At 41.7% G+C, this 20,865-nt stretch overlaps 1 protein-coding gene across 2 annotated transcripts in view; it reads left to right on the top strand.

Annotated features, from left to right (window-relative positions):
* Positions 1-1,292: 1,292 nt before the first annotated feature.
* Positions 1,293-20,865, top strand: part of prkaa2 (protein kinase, AMP-activated, alpha 2 catalytic subunit) — a 36,830-nt gene continuing 17,257 nt past the window's right edge. The window contains exons 1-2 of one of the 2 annotated variants that reach the window (XM_063001306.1): positions 1,293-1,386; positions 4,374-4,515. In XM_063001306.1, coding sequence (XP_062857376.1) covers positions 1,293-1,386; positions 4,374-4,515 — 236 coding nt within the window. Of the gene's footprint in view, positions 1,387-4,373; positions 4,516-20,865 lie in introns of those variants that run through there. The other variant, XM_063001307.1, reaches the window with a different exon arrangement.

Here is a 20,865-nt window from a genome sequence, read left to right as displayed (position 1 = left end):
TTAGCTCAACTGCTTCCAATATAGTGGGAGCAAAAGGGTTTAATAAATGTGCAGTTAATAAAATCCTCGTGTGTTTTTAAACACAGCCTAATTTAACCATAAAAAAACAGATTTTAAAATCAGAATGTTATCATTTTATAAGATAGATCCACTTGTGTAAGTGATAAAAAGAACAACAGAAAACAGCTATGAATAATATACGTAGATAGATACAACCCCAAATCAGAAAAAGTTGGGACAGCATGGAAAATGCAAAAAAAAAAAAAAAAAAAAAAAAGTAACTACAAATGCAGTGTTCCTTACATTTACTTTGACTTCTATTTAATTGCAGACAGTTTGAACCCAAGATATTTCATGTTTCAAATTAATTTGTTAATAAACATCCATTCCTGCATTTCAGGCCTGCAGCACATTCCAAAAAAGTTGGGACAGGTGATGTCAACAGGTGATTGTAATCATGATTTGATACAAAAGCAGCGTCTAGGAAAGGCTGAGTCTTTGATGAGCCAGAGGATTACAGATCTTCTTTGGAAAAAATGGACGCTGTGTGCTCCGCCATGTGCTATGCCAGGGTCTGTCATGGTATGGGGCTGTGTCAGTGCCCTTGACAAAGGTAATTTACACTTCTGTGATGGCAGCATTAATGCAGAAAAGTACATTGAGATCTTAGAGCAACATGTGCTGCCTTCAAGATGTCATCCAACAAGACAATGCAAAACCACATGCTGCACACATTACAAAGGCATGGGTGTGGAAGAAGAGGGTACGGGTACTGGACTGGCCTGCCTGCAGTCCTGACCTGTCCCCAATAGAGAATGTGCGGAAAATTTTGAAATTAAAAATGCGACAATGACGACCCCGTACTGTTGCACATCTTAAGACGTGTTTGCAGGAAGAATGGGACAAAATAAAACCTGAAACACTAAATCACTTGGTATCCTCGGTGCCAAAAAGTCTTTTAAGTGTGGTGAAAAGGAATGGCAACATTACAAAGTGGTAAATGCTTTACTGTCCCAACTTTTTTTGGAAGGACAATTTGGACCTAAAATCTTTAAGAAGTAGTTTGTTTAATCACCTATATTTGTCAAGTACCAAAATAATATTAAAAGGTATTCCAGGTAATTCCAAAGGGTTCACAAACTTTTTTCTCTCCCCCATGTTTTTAGCTTGTCACGTGTGTGGGCCACGCCCCCATTTTCCATACGTTACCCCTAACGGTGCCTGCACTGTGTCTGACCCCGCCCCTTTCTTCACTCAGTCCGAGCCAAACCGAACAGAGCCCGAATAGTAAAATGGCCGAGAAGCAGAAGCACGAAGGCAGGGTCAAGATAGGACACTACATCCTGGGAGACACACTCGGAGTCGGAACATTCGGCAAAGTGAAAAGTTAAGTCGTGTCGCTTTTCTGTTTTCTGTCATGCTGCACGAATTAGACGTTAACCGTTTGTTTTGGTTGCCGTTAGCGTCGAACTTACCGGTGCGTGCTTTACGTAGCCCGGTGTGCGTACTGGGGTGTGTAGATAACGCCCGAGCCTCAGGAAACATGGCGTATCATGTTCAGGAATAGCAGCTTACAGATAGAGTTTCCTCAGACACCTCAGCGCGACATTCCGCTGTCAGTTTATAAACTGTGGGTTAGAACTGGCAACGTTGCGTGTAATAATTGTCGGGCAAAACAGACTGTTTTCCTTTCACCTAATATTAAATACTACCATTCTGTCAATGACTAGGTAATTTGCTGTAAATGCTATTACAGCATTAAACGCTACATTATAATTAACCGTACTGTTTTGCCTGTGGTATTTATAACAAAGCTAATTACGTACTTTTAAATAACTGTACATTTGTAATGGAAGACATTTGTAATGGCATGCTGGCCAATACTACTTAACGGACAATCCCACATAATGCTGTATTATTATACTAAACTGTTATAACATTGCTGTCTCATAATAATACGTGCTAGAACAAGGAGCAAGGATAATACTACATCCTTCCCTATACTGCTATGACTTATTACTTTAATACTTTACATTCTAATAAAGTAATAAGACGCTAATAAATGCTGTAATTGCGTGATCACATTATACATATAATAAAGCATACATAAAGGCTAATTCCTAATACAGTGGCGCATCATATTTAATACTCAAACCAACATCCGAATTGTGCCTGTTATAATCCTGCAGCGTCACACTGTACATGACCTTGAGGAAGAGTAAAGGAATTTACTCAAAACGGCCCACGAAGACCTGATAACTGTCACTGTTTTCAGCTCTCTCATGTGTTTTTTCGTTGTCAATACAGACCGCATGAAACGACATTTGCACTACATCACTAATCACCAGGTCGGCGCTCAGTTTGATGGGTTGGGGAGGGAATGTGTCATTTATACATGGTAGACAAACCACGCCCCCTCAAAACAGCAGCAATGACCACGCCCCTAACAGCTACACGTAAGGGAGCCTGACTGAACCATTATAGTTATAAACAGTTACTGTTAGCATATTATACGAATAAAATAATATACATAAATAATACAATTTATAATTTGTCATTTTTAATTGATTGAATTTTTAATTTTAATTTGTAATTGTATCAATGACTAGGTAATTTGCTGTAAATGCTATTACAGTATTAAACGCTACATTATAATGTGTCATTTATATATGGTAGACAAACCACGCCCCCTCAAAACAGCAGCAATGACCACGCCCCTAACAACTACATGTAAGGGAGCCTGACTGAACCATTATATTTGTAAACACTTAGCATATTATATGAATAAAATAATATACAGTACATAAATAATACAATTTATAATGTCATTTTTAATTGATTTATTTTTTAATTGTAATTTTTAATTGATATTAAAAAAATGAATAACAATAAATGCATTATTTTAAAGTAAAGCAATTTAAATGATTATTTCTCATGAATTAATTCATAAATTGGGGCGTGGTGGCTCAGTGGGTAGCACTGTCACCTCACAGCAAGAAGGTCCTGGGTTCGATCCCCAAGTGGGGCGGGCCGGGACCTTTCTGTGTGGAGTTTGCATGTTCTACCCGTGTCTGCGTGGGTTTCCTCCGGGAGCTCCGGTTTCCTCCCACAGTCCAAAGACATGCTCGTGAGGTGAATTGGAGATACAAAATTGTCCATGACTGTGTTTGACATTAAACTTGTGAACTGATTAATCTTGTGTAACGAGTAACTACCGTTTCTGTCATGAATGTAAAACATGATGTTAAAATCCTAATAAATAAATAAATAAATAATTCATAAACTGAATTATTTAGATTTTTTTGTTGTCTATTCCTTTTTTGGGAGGGGGGTTGCCCTTTATTGTTGTTTTCTGTATTAGGCTTGTATTTAGCTATTTCTGTATGGATTTCATCCCAATTTACCCATGTCATGTTTTATTTATCAGCAACTTTCATAACCCTATTGGTCTGGAACTTGCTGTAGTAAATATCATATGTGTTCCTTTGTTAGAAGTGTTTTTTCTCCTTCAATGTTCATTCTCTCATCTTTAGTAGTTTTTTTCTGGTTAGGGTTGCACAAGGCAGGAACACCCTGGACAGGGCACCAAGTCATCACACGGCTTCAGGCATCCCCCTAACCGTCCTTTCTGTGACGAAGCTGTCAAGAGTCATACCAATGTGGCGCTGGATCTATCATATATTAATATTAGTGCTATTTTGACAGATTACTTAAATAAAATGCAATAAGCACTGTAGAGACTGACGTTCATTTGGCTGCTTATCGATCCTGAAAGGTGCATCAGTGGATTCCAGTGGTTACAAAGAACAAATGTATGATACTATGCATGTGATTAAAAAAACTTTGGTTTTGTGTTTAGATTGTGCTTATGGTGAATTATATCATGTTTCCTTCTCACACTAAACATGAGACATTATATTATGTACTTTTATGTGTTTAAGTGTTTCTTGTCTTATTTTGTAAATCAGCCTCACTTGTAAAGAAACATTACCTTTTATTTTACTGCTCATTCACATTAAAGCAGGGCTGTCAATTCAAACCCCATGATTTCTGACCCCTTTCCAAAATTCAGATTATTGAATCTTGCATCTTTATTGAAATATCCTATTTCCAAAAACAGATACTATCAATTTTGTATTGTGTGTGCAGGTTCAGGTCATATTAATCCATGTTTGTCTTTGTAAAGTCGGGGATTGGAAGCTAAACACTGAAACAATGAATCTGTTTTGTTAGAATTATAAAGCAGGGTGTTTCGGCCCCGTGGTGCTGCAGTCTGATTTCTTTGGATTCAAGCTGATCTTTTATCAGCTGGTGTTGGTGTTACAGCTGAGGTTTCATTGCCATGCATGTGTGTGTTCCTTTGTGCCGAACAGTTGGAGAGCACCAGCTAACGGGACACAAGGTTGCAGTTAAGATCCTGAACAGGCAGAAAATCCGCAGTCTCGATGTGGTTGGCAAAATCAAACGAGAGATTCAGAACCTTAAGCTGTTTCGACACCCACATATCATCAAGCTGTGAGTGCAACAGAGCATACACACCAGCACAGTTCACACACACTTAGGGTTGGGCAGTATTGCCGATTTTCATATCGTCATACCGTCTTCAGAAAATACTGCGGTATACAATATTACCGCGGGGGGGTTGGACAAACTTTACAGTGTATAAACTTTACAGTGTATAAACTTTACAGTGTTCAAATGTTTTATTTAAAAAAATTAAACAATCAGAACGTCAAACATTGCTTATCCTATCTGATCTATAATAAATATTTCATGCATAAGTGTAAATGCCTCTCTTTATATATTTTTTTTATTTCTGCGCAGTTCTTATCGGCTGTAATCCACCCATTCAGCTTGGCATCAGTAGAAGGAATCAGTCAGTCATAATAAGAGCTGTTTATTGTCGAAATTTAAATCCGAAAACACTTTTAATATCGCGGAAAGCGAGCGAGACGCGCGCGCACACACACACACAGAGAGAGAGAGAGAGAGAGACGTAACCACTGATGTCAGTAACGCGTTACTTAGTAACGCGTTACTCTAATCCGACCACATTTTTCAGTAACAAGTAATCTAACGCGTTACTATTTCAATCCAGTAATCAGATTAAAGTTACTTATCCAAGTTACTGTGCGTTACTATTTTTGCAACTCGGAGAGTGACGTCTGGCCTATGCGACAATTAAGTCATGAGCTGCGTCCGAAATCGCATACTTACAGAGTATGCACTAGATTGGAGGAAGTATGCACTACTCGGCCGGTAAAGAAGTACATACTTTCAGTACAGAAGTGTGCAGTATGCCAACAACACCGCTACGTACTACACATGGGGACGTGATGACGTAATATCACCATAGTTACAGACTCATTACAAACCCCACTCGCCAAAATTTTGGATATTTATCGTCTTTTTGTTATTTATTTGTCTTTAAAATTTTTATTTTATTTATCTTTCTTACACTTGTGAACAGAGGACTCCGTTTCCCGTTATCTTTCTTGTTTCTTATTCCGCTTCAATCGCCTACGCAGCTCCAGTTGCATTACGGCAGCTGCTGAATGTAACTAATAAAGTAACTTGTAATCTAACTTAGTTACTTTTAAAATCAAGTAATCAATAAAGTAACTAAGTTACTTTTTTTACTTTTAACTATGCCATCACTGGATGTAACCGAGCTACAGAGAGAACATACAGAAAACGAGCACAAATAACTAAGAAATAAACTTTTAAAGCAGAAACAAACACAGGCACATCTCTGCACAAAAGAGGATTGTTCTGAAACTTAATGCGATGCAACCACAGTATGTCTCTTCCCTGTAGTTTTTTCTCTTCTTTTAAAATAAATCTTTTTTTCTCATTTACGTGTTGTTTGAATTAGGCCTACATTTAAGGCAAGGTAGCAAAATGTTCATGATTGTTCATCATTGATATTAATATCGGGGCTGTCTTATAGTTTACCCAGTAGTGCTTCCCAAGGAACGAACGCTGTTCGTCTCAGTCTCTTTAAAGAGGCCTCTTGCTAGGCGCGCATTCTTTAAAAGCGGTTTGGAGCTACCAAGCCAGCTCGTTACACAGGCTGTTGGCAGAAAAGCAACACTCAGCGAATGATTTTTTTTCTCTCTACGTTCTTGGAAAGCAAACGATCCGATGATTTGTTTTGAATCTAACAGGCCTGCCTTGTATTACTGACAGCTTTTTGCTTTTGAATTGTTTTGATTCGTAGGTTTTAACACGGTTATGTAGCTAGTGATGAGCAAGCTCGCAGCAACAATGGGAGGCTTTGTTGCCTAGTGAGCAAACCCAGTTGGCTGAGAGGGACACGAGCTTGTATTTCATCATAGTCTTTTTGAATGCGTAATCTAGCTCATATGTTTTTTTTTTAACCATTTAAAGCTACGTAGACTTCAGTGTTCATTTTTCTACAAAATGTATCTCCATCCAAGTCATAATAATGGATGAATACTTTCTGCTTAAACTAATCACACACACATTATTCAATGCATTGCATGGACTTTTTCAGCAGTGATACAGTAGTAATGATCAACTGATAACCAACAAAGAAGTCATGGTTCGATTAACACAGTCTAGTTAAATGCTATTTAAATTCATTTTTAGCAGCTGACAATTGATTTTTATGAGATTTAAGGCTTACCAATACAAGGTAGGTGTACAAACTCATTTAGATAAAGCTGCCTTTTTTATTTTGAAGTTTTTTAAAATACATTATTATTAATTTTATCATGAATGACGGAACTATTGAACATTAAAACCACATACAATTGCTGTTTTTTGTACATGTGGATCTATCTGCTTGTTGCATTATAATTATTGTAATTATTATTTCACAAAACATGGCGGCATTGTGGCTTGGTGGGTAGCACTGTCGCCTCACAGCAAGAAGGTCCTGGGTTTGATTTCCATGTAAAGGGGTTTGTGTCCTTTCTGTGTTTGCATGTTTTTTCCATGTCTGCATGGGTTTCCTCCGGGAGCTCCGGTTTCCTCTCACAGTCCAAAGACGTTCAAGTGAGGTGAATTGGAGACACATAATTGTCTATGACCGTGTTTGACATTAAAGACTTAAACTGATGAATCTTGTGTAAAAAGTGGCTCTCTGTCCTGTCATCAGTGTAACCAAAGTGTGTAAAACATGACATTAAAATACTAATAAATGAATAAATAAATACTTCGTAGCTCATCTTTATGCTGGTAAACTAATCTACTGGCAAACGTTTCCATTGCTATCCGGTATGCACCAGCATGCCTCAGAACATTGAGGAAACGTTTGGGGGGGGGGGGGGGCGGACGTTCAGGAAACGTTGAGGGAGAACGTTGAGGGAACGTTCGTGGGGGGAATGTTGACGGAACTTTCGGGGGAACGTTGACGGAACGTTCGTGTGGAAACGTTGGGGGAACGTTCGTGTGGAAACGTTGGGGGGACGTTCGGGGGGAACATTGGGGGAACATTCGTGAAGGAACGTTGAGGGAACGTTCGGGGGGGAACGTTGGGGGAACGTTCGTGGGGAACATTGGGGAACGTTCGTTGGGAACATTGGGGGAACGATCGTGGGGGAATGATCGTGGGGGAACGTTTGTGGGGAAACATTGGGGGAACGTTCGGGGGAACATTGGGGGAATGTTTGTGTGGAAACGTTGGGGGAACGGTCGGGGGAAACGTTGGGGGAACGGTCGGGGGAAACGTTGGGGGAACGTTCGTGTGGAAACGTTGGGGGGACGTTCGGGGGAACATTGGGGAACGTTCGTTAAGGAATGTTGAGGGAACATTAGGGGGAACGTTGGAGGAACGTTCGGGGGGAACGTTGAGGGAACGTTCGTGGGGGAACGTTAATGAAGGAACGTTGAAGGAACATTCAGGGGGAACATTGGGGGAATGTTCTTGAAAGAACGTTGAGGGAACGTTCGTGGGGGAACGTTGGGGGAACGTTCGAGGAGGAACATTGGGGAAACGTTCGTGGGGAAACAATGGGGGAACGTTCGTGAAGGAACGTTGAAGGAACGTTCGTGAAGAAACGTTGAGGGAGCAATCGTGGGGGAACGTTCGAGGGGGAACGTTGAGGGAACGTTTGTGGGGGAACGTTGGGGGAACGTTTGGGGGGAACATTGGGGAAACGTTCGTGGGGAAACAATGGGGGAACGTTCGTGAAGGAACGTTGAAGCAACGTTCGTAAAGGAACGTTGAGGGAATGTTCGTGAAGGAACGTTGAGAATCGTGGGGGAACTTTGGGGGAACGTTCAAGGGGGAACGTTGAGGGAACGTTCGTGTGGAAAGGTTAGGGGAACGTTCGGGGGGACGTTGAGGGAACGTTCGTGTGGAGAACATTTGGGTGGATTGTTAAGGGAATGGTTGGGTGAATTGTTGAAAACCCAAACGTTTTCTCAACGATCCACCCAACCATTCCCTCAACAATCCACCCAAACATTCCCTCAACAATCCACCCAAACGTTTTCTCAACGATCCACCCAACCATTCCCTCAACAATCCACCCAAACATTCCCTCAACAATCCACCCAAACGTTTTCTCAACAATCCACCCAAATTTTCTCTCAACTATTCACCCAAATTTTCTCTCAACAATCCACCCAAACGTTTTCTCAACAATCCACCCAAACGTTTTCTCAACAATCCACCCAAACGTTTTTTCGAACAATCCACCCAAACGTTTTCTCAACAATCCACCCAAACGTTTTTTCGAACAATCCACCCAAACGTTTTCTCAACAATCTACCCAAACGTTCCCTCAACAATCCACCCAAACGTTTTCTCAACAATCCACCCAAACGTTTTCTCAACAATCCACCCAAACATTCCCTCAACAATCCACCCAAACGTTTTCTCAACAATCCACCCAAACGTTTTCTCAACAATCCACCCAAACATTCCCTCAACAATCCACCCAAACGTTTTCTCAACAATCCACCCAAATTTTCTCTCAACTATTCACCCAAATTTTCTCTCAACAATCCACCCAAACATTTTCTCAACAATCCACCCAAACGTTTTCTCAACAATCCACCCAAACGTTTTCTCAACAATCCACCCAAATTTTCTCTCAACTATTCACCCAAATTTTCTCTCAACAATCCACCCAAACGTTTTCTCAACAATCCACCCAAACGTTTTCTCAACAATCCACCCAAATTTTCTCTCAACTATTCACCCAAATTTTCTCTCAACAATCCACCCAAACGTTTTCTCAACAATCCACCCAAACGTTTTCTCAACAATCTACCCAAACGTTCCCTCAACAATCCACCCAAACGTTTTCTCAACAATTTACCCAAACGTTTTCTCAACAATCCACCCAAATTTTCTCTCAACTATTCACCCAAATTTTCTCTCAACAATCCACCCAAACGTTTTCTCAACAATCCACCCAAACGTTTTCTCAACAATCCACCCAAACGTTTTCTCAACAATCTACCCAAACGTTCCCTCAACAATCCACCCAAACGTTTTCTCAACAATTTACCCAAACGTTTTCTCAACAATCCACCCAAACGTTTTCTCAACAATCCACCCAAACATTCCCTCAACAACCCACCCAAAGGTTTTCTCAACAATCCACCCAAACGTTTTCTCAACAATCCACCCAAACGTTTTCTCAACAATCCACCCAAACGTTTTCTCAACAATCTACCCAAACGTTTTCTCAAAAATCTACCCAAACGTTTTCTCAACAATTCACCCAAACGTTTTCACAAAAATTCACCCAAACGTTTTCTCAACAGTCCACCCAAACGTTTTCTCAACAATCCACCCAAACGTTTTCTCAACAATCTACCCAAATATTTTCTCAACAATACACCCAAACATTCCCTCAACAATCCACCCAAACGTTTTCTCAACAATCCACCCAAACATTTTCTCAACAATCCACCCAAACATTCCCTCAACAATTCACCCAAACATTCCCTCAACAATCCACCCAAACGTTTTCTCAACAATCCACCCAAACGTTTTCTCAACAGTCCACCCAAACTTTTTCTCAACAATCCACCCAAACGTTTTCTCAACAATCCACAAACGTTTTCTCAACAATCCACCCAAACGTTTTCTCAACAATCCACCCAAACGTTTTCACAAAAATCCACCCAAACGTTTTCTCAACAATCCACCCAAATTTTCTCTCAACAATCCACCCAAACGTTTTCTCAACAATCCACCCAAACGTTTTCTCAACAATCCACCCAAACGTTTTCTCAACAATCTACCCAAAAGTTCCCTCAACAATCCACCCAAACGTTTTCTCAACAATTTACCCAAACGTTTTCTCAACAATCCACCCAAACGTTTTCTCAACAATCCACCCAAACATTCCCTCAACAACCCACCCAAAGGTTTTCTCAACAATCCACCCAAACGTTTTCTCAACAATCCACCCAAACGTTTTCTCAACAATCCACCCAAACGTTTTCTCAACAATCTTTCCAAACGTTTTCTCAACTATTCACCCAAATTTTTTCTCAATTATTCACCCAAATTTTCTCTCAACTATTCACCCAAATTTTCTCTTAACAATCCACCCAAACGTTTTCTCAACAATCCACCCAAATGTTTTCTCAACAATTTACCCAAACTTTTTCTCAACAATCCACCCAAACGTTTTCTCAACAATCTACCCAAACGTTTTCTCAAAAATCTACCCAAACGTTTTCTCAACAATTCACCCAAACGTTTTCACAAAAATTCACCCAAACGTTTTCTCAACAGTCCACCCAAACGTTTTCTCAACAATCCACCCAAACGTTTTCTCAACAATCTACCCAAATATTTTCTCAACAATACACCCAAACATTCCCTCAACAATCCACCCAAACGTTTTCTCAACAATCCACCCAAACATTTTCTCAACAATCCACCCAAACATTCCCTCAACAATTCACCCAAACATTCCCTCAACAATCCACCCAAACGTTTTCTCAACAATCCACCCAAACGTTTTCTTAACAGTCCACCCAAACTTTTTCTCAACAATCCACCCAAACGTTTTCTCAACAATCCACCCAAACGTTTTCTCAACAATCCACCCAAACGTTTTCTTAACAATCCACCCAAACGTTTTCACAAAAATCCACCCAAACGTTTTCTCAACAATCCACCCAAACGTTTTCTCAACAATCCACCCAAACGTTTTCTCAACAATCCACCCAAACGTTTTCTCAACAATCCACCCAAACATTCCCTCAGCAATTCACCCAAACATTCCCTCAACAATCCACCCAAACGTTTTCTCAACAGTCCACCCAAACGTTTTCTTAACAGTCCACCCAAACTTTTTCTCAACAATCCACCCAAACGTTTTCTCAACAATCCACCCAAACGTTTTCTCAACAATCCACCCAAACGTTTTCTTAACAATCCACCCAAACGTTTTCACAAAAATCCACCCAAACGTTTTCTCAACAATCCACCCAAACGTTTTCTCAACAATCCACCCAAACGTTTTCTTAACAATCCACCCAAACGTTTTCACAAAAATCCACCCAAACGTTTTCTCAACAATCCTCTTAAACGTTTTCTCAACAATCCACCCAAACGTTTTCTCAACAATCCACCCAAACGTTTTCTCAACAATCCACCCAAATTTTCTCTCAACAATCCACCCAAACGTTTTCTCAACAATCCACCCAAACGTTTTCTCAACAATCCACCCAAACGTTTTCTCAACAATCTACCCAAAAGTTCCCTCAACAATCCACCCAAACGTTTTCTCAACAATTTACCCAAACGTTTTCTCAACAATCCACCCAAACGTTTTCTCAACAATCCACCCAAACATTCCCTCAACAACCCACCCAAACGTTTTCTCAACAATCCACCCAAACGTTTTCTCAACAATCCACCCAAACGTTTTCTCAACAATCCACCCAAACGTTTTCTCAACAATCTTTCCAAACGTTTTCTCAACTATTCACCCAAATTTTTTCTCAATTATTCACCCAAATTTTCTCTCAACTATTCACCCAAATTTTCTCTTAACAATCCACCCAAACGTTTTCTCAACAATCCACCCAAATGTTTTCTCAACAATTTACCCAAACTTTTTCTCAACAATCCACCCAAACGTTTTCTCAACAATCTACCCAAACGTTTTCTCAAAAATCTACCCAAACGTTTTCTCAACAATTCACCCAAACGTTTTCACAAAAATTCACCCAAACGTTTTCTCAACAGTCCACCCAAACGTTTTCTCAACAATCCACCCAAACGTTTTCTCAACAATCTACCCAAATATTTTCTCAACAATACACCCAAACATTCCCTCAACAATCCACCCAAACGTTTTCTCAACAATCCACCCAAACATTTTCTCAACAATCCACCCAAACATTCCCTCAACAATTCACCCAAACATTCCCTCAACAATCCACCCAAACTTTTTGTCAACAATCCACCCAAACTTTTTGTCAACAATCCACCCAAACGTTTTCTCAACAATCCACCCAAACATTCCCTCAACAATTCACCCAAACTTTCCAAACAATCTACCTAAAAACTTTCTTCAACAGTCCACCCAACCATTCCCTCAACAATCCACCCAAACGTTTTCTCAACGTTTGTGTGGTAACGTTGGGGGGACGTTTGTGAAGGAACGTTGAGGGAAAGTTCGTGAAGGAACGTTGAGGGAATGTTTGGTGGGAACGTTGGAAGAACGTTTGAGGGGGGAACGTTGAGGGAACGTTCATGGGGAAACGTTGGGGAAACGTTTGGGGAACGTTCGTGGGGAAACGTTCGTGGGGGAATGTTGGGGGAACGTTTGTGAAAGAACATTGAGGGAACGTTTGGGGGAAACGTTGGGGGAACGTTCGTGAAGGAACAATGAGGGAACGTTCGTGGGGAAATGTTGAGGGAACGTTCAGGGGGAACGTTGGGGGAACGTTTGGGGGAGAACGTTGAGAGAACATGAGGGGGGAACGTTGAGGGAATGTTTGGGTAGATTGTTGGGAATGGTTGGGTGAATTGTTGAGGTAATGGTTGGGTGGATCGTTGAGAAAACGTTTGGGTTTTCAACAATTCACCCAACCATTCCCTTAACAATCCACCCAAACGTTCCCTCAACAATCCACCCAAACGTTTTCACAACAATTCACCCAAACATTCCCTCTTCAATCCACCCAAATGTTCCCTCAACAATCCACCCAAACGTTTTCACAACAATTCACCCAAACGTTTTCACAACAATTCACCCAAACATTCTCAACAGTCCACCCAAACATTCTCTCAACAATTCACCCAAACTTTCCCAACAATCTACCTAAAAATTCCCTCAACAGTCCACCCAACCATTCCCTCAATAATCCATCCAAACGTTTTCTCAATGTTCGTGTGGTAACGTTGGGGGGACGTTCGGGGGGAACATTGGGGGAACGTTCGTGAAGGAACTTTGAGGGAACGTTCGGGGGGAACGTTGGGGGAATGTTCGGGGGGGAATGTTGAGGGAACGTTCACGGGGAAACGTTCGTGGGGGAACGTTCATGAAGGAACCTTGAGGGAACGTTCGGGGGGAACATTGGGGGAACGGTCGTGAAGGAACGTTGGGGGAACGTTCATGAAGGAACGTTGAGGGAACGTTCGTGGAAGAACGTTGGGGGAACGTTCGGGGGGAACGTTGAGTTCTCAACAATACACCCAAACGTTTTCACAACAATTTACCCAAACATTCCCTCAACAATCCACCCAAACGTTTTCTCAACAATCCACCCAAACATTCCCTCAACAATCCACCCGATTGTTCCCTCAACAATCCACCCAACCATTCCCTTAACAATCCACCCAATTGTTCCCTCAATAATCCACCCAACCATTCCCTTAACAATCCACCCAAACGTTTTCTCAACAATCCACCCAACCATTCCCTTAACAATCCACCCAAACGTTTTCTCAACAATCCACCCAAACATTCCCTCAACAATCCACCCAATTGTTCCCTCAACAATCCACCCAACCATTCCCTTAACAATCCACCCAATTGTTCCCTCAATAATCCACCCAACCATTCCCTTAAAAATCCACCCAAACGTTTTCTTAACAATCCACCCAAACATTCCCAACAATTCACCAAACCATTCCCTCAACAATTCACCCAAAAATTCACCCAACAATTCACCCAAGAATTCCATCAACAACCCACCCAACCATTCCCCCAACAATTAACCCAATTATTCTCTCAACAACCCACCCAACCACACCCAAACGTTCTCTCAACAATCCACCCAAACATTCCCTCAACAATCCACCCAAACATTCCCTCAACAATCCACCCAAACGTTTTCTCAACAATCCACCCAAACGTTTTCTCAACAATCCACCCAAACGTTTTCTCAACAATCCACCCAGACGTTTTCTCAACAGTCCACCCAAACGTTTTCTCAACAATTCACCCAAACATTCCCTCAACAATCCACCCAAACGTTTTCTCAACAATCCACCCAAACGTTTTCTCAACAATCCACCCTAACGTTTTCTCAACAGTCCACCCAAACATTCTCTCAATAATTCACCCAAACTTTCCCAACAATCCACCCAGATGTTTTCTCAACAGTCCACCCAAACGTTTTCTCAACAGTCCACCCAACCATTCCCTCAATAATCCATCCAAACGTTTTCTCAATGTTCGTGTCGTAACGTTGGGGGGACGTTCGGGGGGAACATTGGGGGAACGTTCGTGAAGGAACTTTGAGGGAACGTTCGGGGGGGACGTTGGGGAAATGTTCGGGGGGGAATGTTGAGGGAACGTTCACGGGGAAACGTTGGGGGAACGTTCATGAAGGAACGTTGAGGGAACGTTCGTGGGGGAACGTTGGGGGAACGTTCGGGGGGAACGTTGAGTTCTCAACAATACACCCAAACGTTTTCACAACAATTAACCCAAACATTTCCTCAACAATCCACCCAAACGTTTTCTCAACAATCCACCCAACCATTCCCTTAACAATCCACCCAATTGTTCCCTCAATAATCCACCCAACCATTCCCTTAACAATCCACCCAATTGTTCCCTCAATAATCCACCCAACCATTCCCTTAACAATCCACCCAATTGTTCCCTCAATAATCCACCCAACCATTCCCTTAACAATCCACCCAAACGTTTTCTCAACAATCCACCCAACCTTTCCTTTAACAATCCACCCAATTGTTCCCTCAACAATCGACCCAACCATTCCCTTAACAATCCACCCAAACGTTTTCTTAACAATCCACCCAAACGTTTTCTTAACAATCCACCCAAACATTCCCAACAATCCACCCAAACATTCCCAACAATCTACCCAAACGTTTTCAACAATTCATCAAACCATTCCCTCAACAATTCACCCAAAAATTCACCCAAGAATTCCATCAACAACCCACCCAACCATTCCCCCAACAATTCACCCAATTATTCTCTCAACAACCCACCCAACCACACCCAAACGTTCTCTCAACAATCCACCCAAAAATTCCCTCAACAATTCACCCAAACGTTTTCTCAACAATCCACCCAAACATTCCCTCAACAATTCACCCAAACGTTTTCTCAACAATCCACCCAAACGTTTTTTCAACAATCCACCCAAACGTTTTATCAACAATCCACCCAAACGTTCCCTCAACAATCCACCCAAACGTTTTATCAACAATCCACCCAAACATTCCCTCAACAATCCACCCAAACATTCCCTCAACAATCCACCCAAACATTCCCTCAACAATTCACCCAAACGTTTTCTCAACAATCCACCCAAACGTTTTCTCAACAATCCACCCAAACGTTTTCTCAACAATCCACCCAAACGTTTTATCAACAATCCACCCAAACGTTTTCTCAACAATCCACCCAAACATTCCCTCAACAATCCACCCAAACGTTTTCTCAACAATCCACCCAAACGTTTTCTCAACAATCCACCCAAACGTTTTCTCAACAATCCACCCAAACGTTTTCTCAACAATCCACCCAAACGTTTTATCAACAATCCACCCAAACGTTTTCTCAACAATCCACCCAAACATTCCCTCAACAATCCACCCAAACGTTTTCTCAACAATCCACCCAAACGTTTTCTCAACAATCCACCCAAACGTTTTCTCAACAATCCACCCAAACGTTTTCTCAACAATCCACCCAAACGTTTTATCAACAATCCACCCAAACGTTTTCTCAACAATCCACCCAAACATTCCCTCAACAATCCACCCAAACGTTTTCTCAACAATCCACCCAAACGTTTTCTCAACAATCCACCCAAACGTTTTCTCAACATCCACCCAAACGTTTTCTCAACAATTCACCCAAACGTTTTCTCAACAATTCACCCAAACATTCCCTCAACAATCCACCCAAACGTTTTCTCAACAATCCACCCAAACGTTTTCTCAACAATTCACCCAAACGTTTTCTCAACAATTCACCCAAACATTCCCTCAACAATCCACCCAAACGTTTTCTCAACAATCCACCCAAACGTTTTCTCAACAATTCACCCAAACGTTTTCTCAACAATTCACCCAAACATTCCCTCAACAATCCACCCAAACATTCTCAACAATCCACCCAAACGTTTTCTCAACAATCCACCCAAACGTTTTCTCAACAATTCACCCAAACGTTTTCTCAACAATTCACCCAAACATTCCCTCAACAATCCACCCAAACGTTTTCTCAACAATCCACCCAAACGTTTTCTCAACAATTCACCCAAACATTCCCTCAACAATCCACCCAAATGTTTTCTCAACAATCCACCCAAACGTTTTCTCAACAATCCACCCAAACGTTTTCTCAACAGTCCACCCAAACGTTTTCTCAACAGTCCACCCAACCATTCCCTCAATAATCCATCCAAACGTTTTCTCAATGTTCGTGTCGTAACGTTTGGGGGACGTTCGGGGGGAACGTTCGTGAAGGAACTTTGAGGGAACGTTCGGGGGGGACGTTGGGGAAATGTTCGGGGGGGAATGTTGAGGGAACGTTTACGGGGAAACGTTGGGGAAACATTCGTGGGGGAACGTTCATGAAGGAACCTTGAGGGAACGTTCGGGGGGAACATTGGGGGAACGTTCGTGAAGGAACGTTGGGGGAACGTTCATGAAGGAACGTTGAGGGAACGTTCGTGGGGGAACGTTGGGGGAACGTTCGGGGGGAACGTTGAGTTCTCAACAATACACCCAAACGTTTTCACAACAATTCACCCAAACATTCCCTCAACAATCCACCCAAACGTTTTCTCAACAATCCACCCAAACATTCCCTCAACAATCCACCCAATTGTTCCCTCAATAATCCACCCAACCATTCCCTTAACAATCCACCCAATTGTTCCCTCAATAATCCACCCAACCATTCCCTTAACAATCCACCCAAACGTTTTCTCAACAATCCATTCAACCATTCCCTTAACAATCCACCCAATTGTTCCCTCAATAATCTACCCAACCATTCCCTTAACAATCCACCCAATTGTTCCCTCAATAATTGTTCCCTCAATAATCCACCCAACCATTCCCTTAACAATCCACCCAAACGTTTTCTCAACAATCCATTCAACCATTCCCTTAACAATCCACCCAATTGTTCCCTCAATAATCTACCCAACCATTCCCTTAACAATCCACCCAATTGTTCCCTCAATAATCCACCCAACCATTCCCTTAACAATCCACCCAAACGTTTTCTCAACAATCCACCCAACCATTCCCTTAACAATCCACCCAAACGTTTTCTCAACAATCCACCCAACCATTCCCTTAACAATCCACCCAATTGTTCCCTCAATAATACACCCAACCATTCCCTTAACAATCCACCCAAACGTTTTCTTAACAATCCACCCAAACGTTTTCTTAACAATCCACCCAAACATTCCCAACAATCCACCCAAACATTCCCAACAATCTACCCAAACGTTTTCAACAATTCATCAAACCATTCCCTCAACAATTCACCCAAAAATTCACCCAACAATTCACCCAACAATTCCATCAACAACCCACCCAACCATTCCCCCAACAATTCACCCAATTATTCTCTCAACAACCCACCCAACCACACCCAAACGTTCTCTCAACAATCCACCCAAAAATTCCCTCAACAATTCACCCAAACGTTTTCTCAACAATCCACCCAAACATTCCCTCAACAATCCACCCAAACATTCCCTCAACAATTCACCCAAACGTTTTCTCAACAATCCACCGAAACGTTTTCTCAACAATCCACCCAAACGTTTTATCAACAATCCACCCAAACATTTCCTCAACAATCCACCCAAACATTCCCTCAACAATCCACCCAAACATTCCCTCAACAATTCACCCAAACGTTTTCTTAACAATCCACCCAAACGTTTTATCAACAATCCACCCAAACGTGTTTTATCAACAATCCACCCAAACGTTTTCTCAACAATCCACCCAAACATTCCCTCAACAATCCACCCAAACATTCTCAACAGTCCACCCAAACATTCCCTCAACAATCCACCCAAACGTTTTCTCAACAATCCACCCAAACGTTTTCTCAACAATCCACCCAAACGTTTTCTCAACAATTCACCCAAACGTTTTCTCAACAATTCACCCAAACATTCCCTCAACAATCCACCCAAACGTTTTCTCAACAATCCACCCAAACGTTTTCTCAACAATCCACCCAGATGTTTTCTCAACAGTCCACCCAAACGTTTTCTCAACAATCCACCCAAATTTTTTCTCAACAGTCCACCCAAACGTTTTCTCAACAGTCCACCCAACCATACTCTCAACAATTCACCCAACCATTCCCTTAACAATCCACCAAAATGTTCCCTCAACAATTCACCCAAACGTTTTCTCAACGTTCGTGTGGTAACTTTGGGGGGACGTTCGGGGGGAACATTGGGGGAACGTTCGTGAAGGAACGTTGAGGGAACGTTTGGGGGCAACGTTGGGGGATTGTTCGGTGGGGAACGTTGAGGGAACGTTCGTGGGGAAACCTTGGGGGAACGTTCGTGAGGGAACCTTGAGGGAACGTTCGTGGGGGAACGTTGGGGGAAAGTTCGTGAAGGAACCTTGAGGGAACGTTCGGGGGGAACGTTGAGTTCTCAACAATACACCCAAACGTTTTCACAACAATTCACCCAAACATTCCCTCAACAATCCACCCAAACGTTTTCTCAACAATCCACCCAAACGTTTTCACAACAATCCACCCAAACATTCACTCAACAATCCACCCAAATGTTTTCACAACAATTCACCCAAACATTCCCAACAGTCCACCCAAACGTTTTCTCAACAATCCACCCAGACGTTTTCACAACAATCCACCCAAACGTTTTCTCAACAATCCACCCAAATGTTCCCTCAACAATCCACCCAAACGTTTTCACAACAATCCACCCAAACGTTTTCTCAACAATCCACCCAAATGTTCCCTCAACAATCCACCCAAATGTTCCCTCAACAATCCACCCAAATGTTCCCTCAACAATCCACCCAAACGTTTTCACAACAATTCACCCAAACTTTTTTTCAACAATCCACCCAAACGTTTTTTCAACAGTCCACCCAAACGTTTTCTCAACATTCCACCCAAACATTCCCTCAACAATCCACCCAACCATTCACCCAAACATCCCCTCAACAATTCACCCATTCCCAACAATCTACCTAAAAATTCCCTCAACAATCCACCCAACCATTCCCTTAACAATCCACCCAATTGTTCCCTCAACAATCCACCCAACCATTCCTTTAACAATCCACCCAATTGTTCCCTCAACAATCCACCCAACCATTCCCTTAACAATCCACCCAATTGTTCCCTCAACAATCCACCCAACCATTCCCTTAACAATCCACCCAATTGTTCCCTCAACAATCCACCCAACCATTCCCTTAACAATCCACCCAAACGTTTTCTCAACAATCCACCCAAAAGTTTTTTCAAAAATCCACCCAAACATTCCCAACAATCCACCCAAACATTCCCAACAATCTACCCAAACGTTTTCAACAATTCACCAAACCATTCCCTCAGCAATTCACCCAAAAATTCACCCAACAATTCACCCAACAATTCCATCAACAACCCACCCAACCATTCCCCCAACAATTCACCCAATTATTCTCTCAACAACCCACCCAACCACACCCAAACGTTCTCTCAACAATCCACCCAAACATTCCCTCAACAATCCACCCAAACGTTCTCTCAACAATCCACCCAACCATTCCCCCAACAATTCACCCAATTATTCTCTCAACAACCCACCCAACCATTCCCTCAACAATTCACCCAAACATTCCCAACAATCTTCCCAAAAATTCCCTCAACAAATTTATCTAAACTATGACCTAATTAACAATAACCGACCCAGCAATCACATCAATGCTGATCAACCAATAACACTACTAGAAATAGACAACCAACCAGTCATGTCACTTAAAACCTTTTAAAATAATTACAGCATTAATAATTTAATAATTGCATCACAACCAACCAATCACATCACTTAACAACACCTATGCAACTAATCAGATCAATCTTATATCACTCAACAATAATCCACCATCACATCCCTAAAAATGTTAAACTAATCACTGTACCCAGCAATATATCCTTTCCAGTAACACTAAATCACCTTACACATCCTATCACATCACATTAACAGCTATTACAAATATAAACAATTTGTTCTTACATCAGGATCGAGTTCTTCAAGCTCATCCTCCAATCTCCTTAGTTCTTCCTCACTGAGTTTCTGCAGAAGCTCATCCTCATCCACGTCCCGATACTTTTCCATCTCCTTACGGAAAGACATGATGAACAAGAGGTGGTGGAGGGAGGAACAGAAAAAACAAGAGAGAAAGAAAATAATGCCCCC

This window comes from Trichomycterus rosablanca, chromosome 9 (genome assembly GCF_030014385.1).
Source record: "Trichomycterus rosablanca isolate fTriRos1 chromosome 9, fTriRos1.hap1, whole genome shotgun sequence".
Taxonomy (NCBI): Eukaryota; Metazoa; Chordata; class Actinopteri; order Siluriformes; family Trichomycteridae; genus Trichomycterus; species Trichomycterus rosablanca.
The sequence above is the reverse complement of the archived record's forward strand: the minus strand, read 5'-3'. Positions and strand labels throughout refer to the sequence as shown.